Genomic DNA, 16,451 nt, shown 5'->3' on the forward strand with positions numbered 1-16,451 from the left:
GCCAGGTTTTACTGGGCAGCCTTCTGAGCTCCTGAACCGCCTGCCCGTCACTGGTAATATACCAGCAGTGGCAGGAGGAAGCCCTTAAGTGGCAATTAATTGGCCTGGGGTGGGTGGGCCGTCTGTCATCTCCGCCGCCGCTTGCAAAATTGTAGCGGGGTGGGAAGGTGACAGGAACGGCACACCTCACTCAATTTTACATCCGTCCCCACCTCCAGCCCGCTCCCGCGAGGAGTATGAAGCTCTGTATCTTTACCGTAGTAAAATATCGCAATGCACTTCACAGGAGTGATTATCAAACAAAATTTGACACTGAACCACAAGGAGATATTCGGGCAAGTGACCAGAAGCTTGGTCAAAGTTGTAGGTTTCAAGAAGCGTTCTAAAGGAAGAAAGAGAGGTAGCAAAGCTGAGAGGTTTTGGGATGAAGTCCAGAGATTCGGGCCTCGGCAGCTGAAGACTCGGCCACAATGGTGGAGCAATTAAAATTGGGGATGTCAAAGGGGCCAGAATCAGATGAGTGCAGAGATCTTGGAGTGTTGTTGGGCTGGAGGATATTACAGAGATAGGCAGGAGTAAGGCTATGGAGGGATTTGAAAACAAGGATGAGAATTACAGCCCACAATTGCTGTTCTTCTCTAACCATCTATATTTAGCTATAGGTTATTCAACTCACCAGAGCACCTCTTTTTGTGAATGCTTCTCCCTTAGCAATGACAATGTCATTTTCCATCAGGGCAGGCCAGATGTGATAAACCACCAGAGGAGCGGTGAAATCAGAGTCATAGCTGCGGCGATACCTGGAGGGATGGAAAAACTGTTGATGCCCTTTAGAATTCTACATCCTGGGAAGAAGTTTTCAGAATTGCAAAAAACTGCAGTCTTACAATAGATCTGCATAATGAGCACTTATAAGGAAACCACATTCTTCTGTAAATACTTTCATTCTTTCTCTTGTCACTCCAAGTGCCTTATGTTAAATGTTTTAATGTCGTTTGGGTGTCAATCTTGATTCAGTGGGAGCACTATCACCCGAGAAAGGCAGTTGTGCATTTAAGCAAGCCCCACTCCAGAGGCTGGAGAACATCATCTACGCTGGCGTTCCAATGAAATACTGAGCGAGTGCTGCACTGTTGGTAGGGCTATTTTCAAATGAGATGTTAAACTACCCTAGCACGATTTGAAGAAAGGAGGGCAGTTACCCCCAAACCCGGTGTCCTGGCCAACATTCACCCCGCAACCATCACTAAAACAGATCATCTGTTTGCAGGACATTGCTGTGTGCAAATTGGGTGTCATATTTCCCTACATTACAACAGTGACTACAGTTCAAAAGTACTTAATTGGTCATGGATGACCGGAGGTCACAAAAGAGGCAATTCTTTCTTTTTACTTCTTCGCTGCTTGGGATTGTAACAGCACTTTTAAGAAATGAAAAATGAACTTTTTCCCTGTCCAGTTTCCTATAATTGTTTTTGAGAAAAGGCCATGAGAGCAGACCAGTTTCATTTTTAGACACAGGCTTTTTTAAGCTGATAGTCTTGCCAACAATATTGTTTTGCACTGTGTCCTATTCTTCTTTGAACAAGTTTCATTTCAATTCCTGACATGTTTTACAATTTGTATCTGATTTTTCCATCACACAAGTACATAAAAGTGGTCATTTACCAACTGTACCTTGCAAAAAACAAAAATGCCAGGACAGCAGAAAGGTACCCATCAAATCCCATATTTTTCTGAGCAAATAAAAATGGACTAATTTAAAATAAAGGTGCTAATTACTTTGTTAAAATAGTGGACAAAGGTTGTAATTCAAAGTTTTGGTACGCTTATTAACAAACAGAAACTTTTATGCGAAAAAGAAAATTACAAATCCTGGGAATCTGAATTGAAACCAAAAAAATGACAGAAATGCATAGCATGTTAATTAACATCTGAAAGAGGAAGGGAAAGATTTTGTATAGGGCCTGAAACTTTAACCATCCTTTATTTTTCAGACGTTGATCAATCTACTATGTATTTCCAATACTTTGTTTTGAGTTTTGATTTTGAAGTTGTCCTTGAAGAGGCAGAGCAGGAACAAGGTGATACTGAATTTTGTCTTGAGCATTTTATTGTGCTGTTGGTTCAATTCAGCTTTGGAATGATGCTCATTAATCAAAAGACTAAGCCAGGAGATTCCTCAGAGCTTTTCCTGCTTCACCAGTGTTACTTTGCTGCAAGAGCAGCAGAAATCCCTTTTCCGTGTATAAAGTAAATGGAGTTCAGGAGATCAGCCATAATCTATTTGAATAATGGAAAAGGTTCAAGTAGCTAAATGGCCTACCCTGTACCTCTGCCTATGGCATAAAGGGAACTGGTGTCGAATTACAGAGTAATAGAACCGTAGATAAATTACGGTACAGAAGGAGGCCATTCAGCCCGTCGTGTCCGTGCAGGCCGAAACAAAAACCAGCTGCCCAATCTAATCCCACCTTCCAGCGCCTGGTCCATAGTCTTGCCGGTTACAGCACTTCAGGTGCATATCCAGGTACCTTTTAAAAGAATTGAGGGTTTCTGCCTCCACCACCATTCCGAGCAGTGAATTCCAGACACCGACCACACTCTGGGTGAAAAGGTTTTTCCTCATGTCCCCTCTAATCCTTCTACGAATCACCTTAAATCTGTGCCCCCTGGTAATCGACCTCTCCGCTAGGAGAAACAGGTCCTTCCTGTCTTCTCTTTGTAGGCCCCTCATAATTTTGTACAGCTCAATTAAGTCACCCCTCAGCCTCCTCTGTTCGAAAGAAAACAACCCTAGCCTATCCAATCTTTCCCCATAGCTGCAACTTTCGAGCCCTGGCAACATATCCTCTGTACTCTCTCCAGAGCAATTACGTCCTTTCTGTAATGTAGTGACCAGAACTGTACGCAATAATCCAACTGTGGCCTAACCAGCGTTTTATACAATTCCAGCATTACATCCCCGTTTTTGTATTCTATACGTCGGCCAATAAAGGAAAGTATTCCATATGTCATCTTCCCCACTCTATCTACCTGTCCTGCCACCTTCTGGGACCTGTGGACATGCACTCCAAGGTCTCACACTTCTTCTACCCCTCTCAATATCCTCTCATTTATTGTGTATTCCCTCACTTTGATTGGCCTCCCCAAATGCATTACCTCACACTTCTCCAGATTGAATTCCATTTGCCACTTTTCTGCCCACTCAACCAAACCATTGATATCTTTCTGGAATCTACGGCTATCCTCTTCACTATCAACTACACGGCCAATTTTTATGTCATCAGCAAATTTCCCAATCCTGCCTCCCACATTTAAGTCCAAATCATTGATATATACCACAAACAGCAAGGGACCCAACACTGAGCCCTGTGGAATGCCACTGGAAACCGTTTTCCATTCACAAACACATCCATTGACCCTTTGTTTCCTGTCACTGAGCCAATTCTGGATCCAACCTGCCACATTCCCATGTATCCCATGGGCTTTCATTTTACTGAACAGTCTGCCATGTGGAACCTTGTCAAATGCCTTACTAAAATCCATGTAGACCACATCCACTGCACTACCCTCATCATTCCTTCTTGTTATTTCCTCAAAAAACTCAATTAAGTTATTAAGACTTGACCTTCCCTTAACAAATCCATGCTGACTATCCCTGATTAATCCATGCCTTTCTAAGTGGCAGTTTATCTTGTCCCTCAGAATAGATTCTAACAATGTACCCACCACTGAGGTCAGACTGACCGGTCTATAATTATTTGGCCTATCCCTCGCACTCTTTTTAAACAATGGTACAATGTTCACAGACCTCCAATTGTCTGGTACCTCTCCTGTATCTAGTGCGGATTTTAAAATGATCCTCAGCACATCCGTTATTTCCTTCCTGGCTTCCTTCAGCGACCTGGGATGCAATCCATCTGGCCCTGGCGATTTATCCACTTTCAAGGATGTCAGACCCTCTGGTACTTCCTCTCTCATTATACTTATCATATTTAATATTTCACCTCTTTGGCCGGAATTTTACGCCACCCCAACGAGCCGGATGGTGGCGGTGGGGTGGTGACATAATATGGAGCGGGGAGGCTTCGGGAGGCTTTGCCGACCCACTCCCTCCTCCGCCCCCCCTTTACATAGGATGGTGGGGGGGTTGCGAAAAGCAGCCCGCCCACCCCAGGCCAATCAAGGCCCTTAAGTGGCCACTTAAGGACCTTCGTCCGCCTCCACGCGGATTTTATGCGTGGCAAGTGGAGCTGGGAAAAGCCACCTGTAAAAACCAGGCGGCTGCAATTGTCCCGGGGCGGGGAGCCTGCTTATCGGGCACCTGTCTTCCTGGCTCCATGTCATCGGCAGGGCTGCAGTCCCAGCAATGGCCACCACTCCCGATGGCACTCCTGGGACTAAGAGCTGCCAGCCCACTGATTGGCCGGCAGCTCAATGAGGTGGGACTTCCTCCCTCAAGCGGGTGGAATTCCCACCTCTGAACAATTAAAGCCTGGGGACCCGTAAAATGCAGTTCGGCTCCCCAGGCGAGGTGGAAGCGGGTTCACCACAGACATTTCAGTCAGTGGCTGGCTCTCATCCACCCAACGTGAAATTCCGGCCTTTAACTACAATGTCTACATCAACCCTCTCCTTTGTGAAGACAGAGACAAAAAACTCATTAAGAACCCTGCCCACATCTCTGCATCCACGCATAAGTTCCCTTGTACATTTCTGATAGGCCCTATGCTTTCCTGAGTTATCCTCATGCTCTTAATGTACTGATAAAACATCTTGATTTTACCTGCCAATAATTTTTCATGTCCTCTCTTTGCTTTTCTAATTTCTTTCTTTACTTCACCCCTGCACTTTCTATACTCCTCTAGGCTTTCTAAAGTATTAAGATTTTTGTGATCGTCATAAGCTTTCTTTTTCTGCTTTAACTTACCCTGTAAGCTTCTAGATAACCAGGGGGCTCTAGGTTTGGCAGTACCATCCTTTATCTTTGTGGGGACATGCCTGCGCTGTGCCTGTAGAATCTCGCTTTTGAATACCTCCCACTGGTTTGCCACTGATTTTCCTTCATGTAGCTGTATCCAGTCCACTTACGCCAGGTCACCTGTCAGTTTCTTAAAATTTGCCTTCCCCCAATTTGGAACTTTTACTCCTGTTTTATTTTTGTCCTTTTCCATGATTATGCTAAAACTTACTGTATTATGGTCACTATCTCCAAAATGGTCACCCACTGCTACTTTATCCACTTGCCCAGCTTCATTACAGAAGAATGAATCTAGAATTGCGCCCCCTCTCATTGGGCTTGTTACGTGCTGGCTAAAAAAGTTCTCTTGAACGTAGTTCAAGAATTTTGTCCCCTCTGTGCCCTTCACACTGTATCCCAGTTGATATTGGGGTAGATGAAATCCCCAACTATTATTGGCCTATAGTTTTTGCACTCAGAAATTTGCCTACATATTTGTTCTTCTACCTCCCTCTCACTATTTGGGGGTCTATAGTACAGTCCTAGTAGTGTGGCTGCCCCTTTTTTATTTCTGAGCTCCACCCATATGGCTTCATTTGATGATTCATTTTGCATATCATCCCTCCTCACAGCTGTTCTTGATTCCTTAACTAATAATGCAACACCCCTCCCTGTATCACACCTAAAAACTCTATATCCAGGGATGCTGAGTAACCATTCTTGCCCCTCCTTAAGCCATGTTTCCGTTATAGCAACGATATCATGTTGCCATGTGTCTAATTGTGCCTTCAGCTCATCGGCTTTATTTACTATACTCCTTGCATTTAAATAAATACCCTTTAACACTGACAAATTCCTGTGCTTCACACTTTTTAACCTTTGCTTCTTCTGTCTTTCAGAATCACTCGATAATTTTCTGCCTCCTGCTCCCTGCCCTGAAATTGTCCTATCTAAGACTGTGCTCAGGTTCCCATCCCCCAAGTAATGTTACACAAATAGCTGTTTAGCCTGGTATGCAATTAAACATACTTTGAAAAACTTGAGGATTTATATCACCACATACGAAAAACTCACTTGGTGCGGCAGTGTAGTGGTATTGTCACTGGACCCATAATCGAGAGGCCTGGATCTAAAATTGAGTAGCCTCATGAGCTGAGCAGCTTACTCCTGTTCCTATGCTCTGGAGCTGGATCCGTGGGAATACCTGCTCAGGGCACTGCGATGTCAATTCTCTACAAGGTGAATCTTGTTGTAGTTAGCGTACAACAGAAGGCCTTCAGGTCAGCAGTTCGCCAAACTCCTTATATGAATTATAACCTGTAAAGTTATAGCCATCAGGAAAGACTGAACAAGCTGGGCTCTTTTCCCCAGGAAAGCGAAGGCTGAGGGGTGACCTGATAAAACGTTGTGGAGAGACTGGGCATAAGGATAAGGCAGTCACTAATAAATCCAATAGGGAATTCAGGAGAAATACAGGACATGTAATTCAATGAATACAATGACAGTAAACTCGCATTTATATAGTGCGTTTAACATAGTGCATTGTCCCAAGAGGATTTGCATTTATTATCTTTGTAATCTACTGTGATTTGTGATGCTAAAATATTGTAAAAAGATGGGAAGGATGATTTAAATTTGAGACAGCAATCAAAATGCAAAACAGTTACGCAACATTGAAAAAAGTGATTATCCAAGTGACACTCCACAGGTCTACAGTAACTCGGAAGCACAATAGCAGCAGGGAAGAAAAAGGGAGTTCTATTCCAATAAAGTTTACTTCTCAACTTGTAACATGGACCATTTAATTAACAATGTATGATGGTTTAGGCTATTAACAGTAGTTTTTAGAATTGCTTCTTTCCAATATCACTTCTCTCCAATATCATTGCAAAGTTATTTTCCCCTTTTTAAAAAATAAGGGCCTAGAAACAGTTGATGAAAATATCAGTGAATAAATACTTAGATGTTAATATGACACACCTTTTCTGCCATTTTTGGAAGGGTGTTAGCACAATTGAAATAAATGGGTTAACACTTATTACAGCAGACAGAAGAATGCCATACAAATCTGTAGAGTTTCTGTCTGCTGTCATCTCTGATAGAGATTTCTAGGTTAAATAGTCAATTAGGATACAAAACAATACTGAGTAACTATGGCTAAGATACCACTGATTTAAGTGTGATTCCCAGGCAATCATTATTTTGATGGATCTTCCACAAAACAAAGTTTTAAGGTAGATTGTTGCCTTTAGCAGTTACTGGAATAAATTCCAACTGCATTAACACACTAAGTACGAGTCATGTAATGCATACTGTGAAAATGTCTAAGTGTCTCAAAACCATCTAGTTGCTTATTTGTGATGCTATTGTGATTAAAATTATACTAATCCCTCCAGGCTCGTTCCCTCCCCAAAATGGGGACAATCCCCCTGCAATAAGGGCATCATTCATGGATTTCCCATAAATGTAACATCTCTGGTGTAATATGCTAGGTTTTCTTAAAGGACTTGCATTTATATAGTACCTTACACAACCTCAGGATGTCTTAACCTGTTTTACAGTCAATGAAGTAGTTTTGCAGTGTAGTGGCTGCTGCGATGCAGGGAAACGCAGCAGTCAATTTGCCCAATGGTGGGTTGCTTAACATGTGTTTTCTCCATATGTGTAGGAGGTAATTTTCCCACCACAAGCACTATGGTTTTGTTCATTGTGATAAAACAGAGGACGCACTTTTTCTCACTAAAGAGTTCACCATCTGTTGTGAAGGCAACGTCAAGTGAGGGCTCCAGTGTCTGCATGGCAAAGGCTACACGACACACGTCACGGATAAAACCGCTGATCAATATGAAGTCGACCTCAGGCGGAAAGGAAATCTTTGGATTGACACTCATGCTGCGGATCACATCCTGTTAAAACACAAGAAGATTTTTCTTTTAAATGGGCTATCCCACAGTTAAATATGTCTCATCCACTATAAATGTCCCACAAGAATACTGGGGAATGGAAATGTGACTTTTAGCTCTAACATCACAACACCATCATCTGACTTTAGGACTGTTACAGCCAGTGGCTGATCTGCAATTTTAGAAGAATTCACAAAAACAAGTTAGAGATTCACAGCATACTTTTGGGAGGGGTGTATTAGTGGCCATTCTCCAAGTGTTGAAGAGTTAAATGGAAAAATATATGGTAAAACTTGGTAGATGTTCTAATATTTTCATTTTATTCAGTGTTTTAAAATCTTTACAATTTATGACAGTAGTCCACTAGCGTGTTTAGTCCTGTTTGAGATTAATGTGAAACATAAAAGATACCTCAGTAAAATACATATAGTGTGGCGATATTACATTGTTACATTATACATTAAACTCAATGACCTCGACATCAAACCCCCCACGACAGGCAGGAGGGGGACAGTGGGGGCTTAATTAAGGGGAGCGTGCCTTTATTACAGTGGTGGATGTCAGGGTGGCCAAGTATCCCATCATGGACAGGTTGGACATCATTAACATATTTAATTTGGGTTCCCACCATGCAATTAGGAGCCCAGTTTAAAATTTACTGCTGCTGCAGGGATTTCCCAGGGGTTGGGAGACCCCGCAGTGAAAAGGTTGCGGGAGCTGCCATTTTCATGTTAAATGACTTTTGCAGCACTGCTTGTGGGTCAGGAGTTGCAGGAATGCTCCCAAGGCCCCTCAACGAAGCCTTCAGGCCCCTAATTGCAGGCTCTCCTCCTCTCACCTCACAATTATGGGCACTCTTCATCTGTTTTCAGCCTCCCCCTTACCTTCCTAGTAAATATCGGGACAAATATCCCCCAAAAATCCAGCAAGGGGCAGGCTTCAATGTAAAAGCCAAGGTATATTCTCTGGAAACCTCCATCGATGCCCTCTGCAGACTTTCCAATGTCAGGGGAAGGTTCCCTAATTTGCCTGTCAATGGCAGGCACTAATGTCTTTAAGAGGCATTTAAAAGGCACCTGCCATAGCCGCCACAGAAAACATGCCAGAAAGTCACTGAGGTAACCAGGTCAGGGACACAGTGGGGGGCTGTTAGGGCCCCTCTCTCAAAAGAAATTTTTCAAGTCTCCTCTGTTTTACATTTCCTGCCTAGACCTCTAGTTGGGCTTCACGTCTGTACCTGTCAGTCCCAATGCCAGATCTATCGTGCCTCCACCAACCATACACTAAGTTACACTGAGGCAGACCGGTCATAAGGATTCTTGAGCTCTGGCCCTAGCCCTCTTATAAACGAGAGTCCAGTTTGAGACAAGTTACACACCCACCATCCTGGATAAGGTCAGGAACCAGCATTCCCAGATATCTGCCCAGATTCTGGCTCTTAGGGTGTACTCCTGCTGAATTTATGGTGGGGAAAGAACCCTAGATTTTCAGGAACCATTAGAATATGTCAAGAGAGGTGACATACTGCGAAGTCATGTCAGAGTGACAGGACTTTACTAACAAATTGTTTTTTTCTGTACATGCTTTGCTGTACTTCCCAAAAAAAAATTATAAAAGGGTTAGGTTTTAAAAGCAGAGCAGGTTCAAGAGGTTAAATGGTTTCTTTTATTCCTATGTAAAATTCAATACAATTATTCTGGGTTTATTATCTGCATGCCTTCACTGTTTCTCTCTCAAAGGAGAAATGGAGACCATACTAAATTAAGCTAAACGGAGACAGCAAACACCATAAGAAATAATTAAATGCTTGTGTGAAGGGAAGATGAACTATTGAAAGTGTGTATTCTTCAGTGCCCAGTAGTCATGTAGGATTTCCATGAACCACAGACACCATGAATTGATATCTCTTATTATGGGTTAAGTTTTAATACTTATGTTCTTATAAGAAATAAGAGCTGGAGTAGGCCATTTGACTCTTCGAGCCTGCTCCGCCATGCAACAAGATCATGGATGATCTTCTACCTCAACTCCACCTTCCCGCACTTACCCCATATCCCTTAATTCCCTTAGTACCCAAAAATCTATCGACCTCTGTCTTGAACACACCCAACGACTGAGCATCCACAGCTCTCTGGGGCAGAGAATTCCAAAGATGCACAACTCTGAATGAAGAAATTTCTCCTCAACTCAGCTCTAAAATGGTCAACCCCTTATTCTGAGGCAGTGACCTCGTGTTCTAGATTTCCTGGTCAGGGGAAACATTTTATCAGCATCTACCCTGTCAAGCCCCTTAAGAATTTTATATGTTTCAATTAGATCACCTCTTATTCCTCTAAACTCCAGGGAATATAAACCTAGTCTACTCAATCTCCTCATCCCAGGAACCAGTCCAGTGAATCTTCATTGCACTCCCTCTAGGAGAAGTATGTTCTTCCTTAGGTAAGGAGACTAAAACTGCAAACAAATGCCCTGTATAATTGTGGTAAGATTTCTTCACTCTTGTACTCCAATTGCTTTGTGGAAAAAGTTAACATATCATTTGCCTTGGTTATTGCTTGCTGTACTTCCACATTAACTTTCTGTGATTCATGTAAAATAAACCATAGCCCAGGTCCCTCTAAATGCAAGCAGTTCCCAGTCTCTCAACATTCAAAAAATATTCTGAATTTTTTAATTTTTCCCACCAAAGTGGATAACTTTACACTTCACCACATAATATTCCATCTGCCATGTTCTTGCTACTCACCCAACCTGTCTTATATCCTTTTGAAGTCTCTTTGCGTCCTCCTCACCACCTACTTTCCCACCTAACTTTGTATCATTAGCAAACTTGGATATGTTACACTCAGTCCCTTCATCTAAGCCATTAATATAGATTGTAAATAGCTGAGGATCAAGTACTCTACCCTGCTAGTTACAGCCTGCCAACCTGAAAATGTCCCATTTTTCCTGTCTGTTTTCTGTCCATTAACCAATCCTCAATCCATGCTGACATATTAATCCCACAAGTCCTAATTTCGATGTAATAACGCCTTATCAAATGCTTTTTGAAAATCCAAATATACTGGGAAACAAGAACTGGGTCTGGTTTTGGGTCAGAAACCCGACTCCTATCAGAAACTGATTCAGATTGCAATTATCAAGTGGGGAAGCCTTAACTGGTATAGAAACAAGTTTCCTGTCCACTTTAGAGGCAGTGGGATTGAAAATGGCAGCGGGTCAGATCAAGTGTGTGACTCATGTAGACTTCCACAGCCATCACTGAGGCTGCTGGTTGTTCTGAGGGAGAGATCTGCCTTCCACAGCACCAGAGGGAAAGGAGATGTCATGGGGAGCTGGAGGCCTGGCACTCGGGGCAGGGCAGACCCTTGCTTATCGATGTCCACTGGATCTGATGCTGGGGTCCTTGAGGGAGGTCCCCTTCCTGGAGGGTGGCAGTAGGAGGCCACCTCATGGTGCAGCAGGGACACCTCTCTGTTCAGTGTTATCCTCTTCCGCCCCCTCTTCCTCCTCCTCTCTTGCCTCCTGCTCCTCCCCTAATGAGCTGTCTCCTTCCAGGGCCTCACTACCCTCAAGGTCCACACCTCTCTGGAGGGCCATGCTATGGAGAGCACAACAGACCACCACACTGACCAAGACCCTTGCAGGAAGGATTGGAGGGAACCACCCAACTGGTCCAAGCACCGGAATCGCATCTTCAGGAACCCGATAGCCTGCTCAATGACTGGCCTGCTGAGCAGGTGATATTGGTTCTTTTGCCTCTATGCCTCTGTCTGGGGCTCCCATAGAAGGGTGAGTAGCTATCTCGTCAAGGGATTTCCCTTGTCCCCTTGGAACCAGCCATGCACTTTGGGAGATGGAGCGAAGTACTGAGGCAGCTTGGACTGGCAGAGTATGAAGGAGTCATGGCAGCCACCAGTAAAGCAAACGCACAGATAGAGGAAGCTCTATGAAAGATCACTGACCTGAAATGTTAACTCAGCTTCTCTCTCCACAGATGCTGCCAGACCTGCTGAGTATTTCCAGCACTTTCGATTTTTATTTCAGATTTCCAGCATCCACAGTATTTTGCTTTTATAATAGAGGAAGCTCTTGTTGCGGTCACAAACCAGTTGGAGTTTGAGGGCGTGGAAGCCCTTTCTGTTGATGGATCTCACTGGCTGGTTGCTGGGTGCCTTGATGGGCACAATCGATGATGCCTTACCCCTGGAGGAATCCAGCGATGGAGGCTGACCCAATGCCCTCTCTGCCAGCACAGGACCATCTATGTCAAAGTGAGTGTAGTCCCCTGCCCTCCTGAAAATGGCATCCATGACATGCCAAATGGCCTGCTAACTGTGGGATGCCACAGAGGTCCACAGCTGATCCCTGGAATGACCCGGTTCCCTAGAAATTCACGGTGATGGAGGCCATGGCGGCTGCAGGTAGAGGGCTGCCATGGAGGTCGTGAGGCCTCAGGTCATTGTGGATCAGAGCACACAGGACCGAGACCATCTGCCTGGATAGGCACAGGCTCCTACGGCACTGGTGCTCTCTCATTTGCAGGTAGCTGACTCTTGGGCGGTACACCTGATGTTTGGATAGCGCCTTCTTTCCCATGCAGCTCCCGCTGTGCTCCTCTGGCCTCCTCCTGTCCAGGAGGTTGTATCTGCCGCAGCTCATCCCGGCTGCTCTGTCCAATGTCAGAATAGCTTGTTCCCATCCAAACTCCCTCAGCTGGGGTTTGTATGTTCATCAAGCCTTCCCCTGCCAACCCCAGGTGCCCCTGTGATGCCAGCAGCCTCACATCCCTCTCTAGTTTCCTGACACTTACCACTGAGAAAAGCAAGTCTTACAGCTACAACAGTGACCACTTTTGAAGCAGCTTTGCTTTATTTTGTCCCTCTGCATTCTTTTAGTCAGGCCTTACCATAGCCCTCATGGCCCTCCACACTGTTTACGTCTTCACAACCCTGTTGTATTCCCCATATGGCATGTTTCCTGTTCTCAGTCATTAAAAATTGTGCACGACAACTGACAAGCCTGTTAATGGGCTCTTTAATGAGCTTAATAGGCACTTAATTGGATGCATGTGCCCAACTCAATCCCACTTTTCCAGCTTCCCTTTAAAAACTGCATCGCATTCCGGAGAAAGCAAGACCCAGTGCTGATCTCCGAGAACACGATACTGAAATCGCGTTCGCAGCCGTTCCCACCCCAAGCTGCCTTTGAAAAATCAGGCCCAGGGTATTTGTTTAATGTCTCTGCAATTTCCTTATTCCCCATTATAATTTCACCTGTCCCTGCCTCTAATAGGCCCATGTTTACTTTCACTTATCTCTTCCTATTTACATACCTATAGAAACTTTATCAAATCTGTTTTTGTCTCTTACTAAGCTACTCTCATATTCTCTTTTCTCTTTCCTCATCAATTTCTTGGCCCTCCTTTGCTAAATTCCAAAATCCTCCAAAAAATCAGGCTTACTACTCTTTATGGCAATGTTATAAACCTCATCTTTTGCTCTAATCCTATCTTTAACTTCTCTTGTTAGCCACAGTTGGATCTCCTTTTCTGTAGGGTTTTTGTGCCTTTAAAGAAATGTATATTTGTTGCAAATTACGTATTAATTCTTTAAATGGTAGCCACTGTTTGTCTACCATATCTTTTAATATAGTTTCCCAATCTATCTTAGCCAATTCACTCCCCTCCTCCCACCTCTGCCACATACCTACATAGTTTGTTTTGTTTTGTATAAGGCTCTAGTTACAGGCTTAACTGTATCATTTTCAAACTCAGTATGACATTCTATCATATTATGGTCACTTTTTTCCTACAAGGTTATTAATTAACCCTTTCTCGTTGCACATTACTAGATCCAAAATAGCCTGTTCCCTAGTTGGTTCCTTGGCACATTGATTTAGAAAACTATCTTGTATGCATTCTATGAACTCATCCTCCAAACTATTGTAACGAACAGGTGATAAGGAGTATGGGTGGTTCCCTTGTTCACCTCCCAGCTGATCGCAATTGTGTTTTGTTTAAAATGATGAGTTAGCCCGAGTGTTTTGAGGGTCAAATAAACAGACAAATGATAGTTAACATACGAGAAAACCTATTTTTTATTTTTACATGATTCCCCAAATGGTTGCAACCTCTTCCATGCACACATTCACTCATCCATGCAGACACAAGAATAGATAGAGAGAAAAGTTAGTGGTTTAAAGTGAAATAGGTGTTCATGGTTTACGGTGAACCGTTGAATTTTCTCAGGAGGACAATCTCTTTTAAAAGGTGCAGGCTTGGCTGTTTGTAGTCTTGAACTTGTTGAGGTGGTCTAGATTTTCTGGCGGTTAAGATTTCAGACTGGAGGTGGTGGTCAAGTTGAAATGTAGAATTATCAGCAGGGTTTCTTCTTCTTGCCTGGCCAGATTCTTCCACAGCCCCTGGCTGGACTGCTTTCTGTGATGTTGTTGTAATCTCCCTCTCTCTCCAGAGGGCTACCTTTTCGGGTCAAAATCCATTATATTAGCATTTCGGAAATAAAAACTAGCATTTCTGTTAGTTGACACATGACCTTCTCCTCTGGTGTGACCACACAATGGACCAGGGTGTGGAATCCAAGGTTATCTATTGATGTCTGGATGGGTACCATTTTGTTATGATGTGGCTACTTCACACCTTCTTTGTCTCAGAAGAACTCATTCAATTCAAGAATGTCTCATGACGGTTTCAGGATCGGTGTATCTAATACCTCTTCGTCTGGAATGAACCCTTTTGTCCTTTTGAGACAATGAGGCAGTCTTTTTGAATACACAGGCTAGGTCATCTTTGCTGCACATTGTTCACTCTTTTTTTTAAAAAAAGGAAAAGTCAATTTCAAGGAGTCCACATTGAATAAAGTTTTCATCTTAAAAGTTAAGAGTATGATATGTCTTTACTGGGCATGACACTATTAACTATAAATTTGTTTTTCCCAGTCTATATGAAGATTAAAGTCCATGATTACTGTATTAAACCTATTACACGCTCTAATTTCCTGATTTATACTATGCCCAACACTACAACTATTGTTGAGGCCAATAAACAACTCCTACCAATGTTTTCTGCCTCTTGCTATTTCTTAGCTCGAGCCAAATTGATTCTACTTCTATATTTGCTGTGCTAAGATCCTTTCACTCTACTGTCTTTATCCCATCCTTTATTGTCAGGGCTACCCCTCCTTCTGCTCATCTCTTCTCAAAGTTAAGTATCCTGGAATATTTAGTTCCTAACCTTGGTCATTTTGCAGCCAAATCTCTGTAATGGCTATTAGATCAAACGTATTAATTTCTATCTATGCTAGTAATTCATCTAATTTGATGTGAATGCTTCATGCATTCCAATATAGTGCCTTTGGCTTTGACTTTTTTCCAACTTTCCCTGATGTCACCGCAGCCATTAATGCCCTATTACCTTTGTTACACTCACGGTCCCTTCCTGACCCACTCTGCTTATTTTTAACCAAAACGCTGCTCTGCTCTACAGCCTTGGCATTTCCTTGCTGCTTTTGAATTTACCCTTTCCTGAATCATTACACACCCCACAGCCCTTTTAATAGTTTAAAGCCCTGTTATTCTGTAAACTGTAAATTTGGCAGCAGTTCAGAAACATCCAGTAACTAGTCCAGGAGTTGGACTGCTGATCAAATTTCTAGAGTGGTATGGGGTGGGGGTGTGGGGAGTGGTCAGAGCCTCTGTACACCCAAACATGACCATTAATGCAAGAAGCAGCATGGCTTGGGAAGGGGACTTTCTCATTGCCAGGCCTTTATTGAGACCATATATGGAACTCACTACCTGAAAGGGCGGTACAGGCAGAAACCCTCTTCACATTTAAAAAGCACTTGGAGATGTACTTGAAATGCTGTAACCTACAGGGCTATAGACCAAGAGCTGGAAGGTGGGATTAGACTGGATAGCTTTTTTTTGGACAGCAGGGACTTGATGGACCAAATGGCCTCCTTCTGTGCCATAAATCTTTCTATGTTTCTATGAAGTGAGATTTGGCTTGTTTCGTCAACAGGGGTAGAAGCGGAGCCCATTTCGGGGTCCAGGCCAGGACCGAGTCCAAGAAATCCAAAGAGAAGACCTTTTTTCCCCCCAATGTGGCCACATTATGCTGTTTCTGAGGTGCATGAGGTGAACTTGTAACTCACACCCCCTCACCTGCTCCCCGCCCCCAACAAATGAGTATCCTCCAGCCAGACTTTTCAGCCTTCCCTATATGGTAGGTACAATAGTTGTAGCTCTCATGGAGTAGGTGCCCATTAGCAGCAGTCTATGATGTCAACGGAAAAGAAAATTGAGGATGGTGTAAAACTGGCTGTCAATGCGCTGTCATCCATTTTGCAATACCGCTCAAGATGAATTTCACCCCAAACCTGTTTATTTATAAAGGAACTCAAACCTGTAGCTGCATTAAAACAAGAATTTCCTTGTTAAGAGGAATCACCACAAAAGAGGGAGAGGTAAGATGTCAGTCCAAATTAAAATCAGAAACAAAAATTATGCAGACAAGTTCATCATAAATAAACAAACAAAAAGGCATAAATGTTTTTCTATTCTCC

At 43.3% G+C, this 16,451-nt stretch overlaps 1 protein-coding gene across 1 annotated transcript in view; it reads right to left on the bottom strand.

Moving 5' to 3' along the window:
- Positions 1-16,451, bottom strand: part of spata18 (spermatogenesis associated 18) — a 168,704-nt gene that overhangs the window by 26,171 nt on the left and 126,082 nt on the right. The window contains exons 9-10 of the mRNA XM_068035463.1: positions 7,694-7,869; positions 677-800 (exon numbers count right to left, since the gene is read on the bottom strand). Of these exons, the coding sequence (XP_067891564.1) occupies positions 677-800; positions 7,694-7,869 (300 nt within the window). The remainder of the gene's footprint in view (positions 1-676; positions 801-7,693; positions 7,870-16,451) is intronic.

This window comes from Heterodontus francisci, chromosome 1 (genome assembly GCF_036365525.1).
Source record: "Heterodontus francisci isolate sHetFra1 chromosome 1, sHetFra1.hap1, whole genome shotgun sequence".
NCBI lineage: Eukaryota > Metazoa > Chordata > Chondrichthyes > Heterodontiformes > Heterodontidae > Heterodontus > Heterodontus francisci.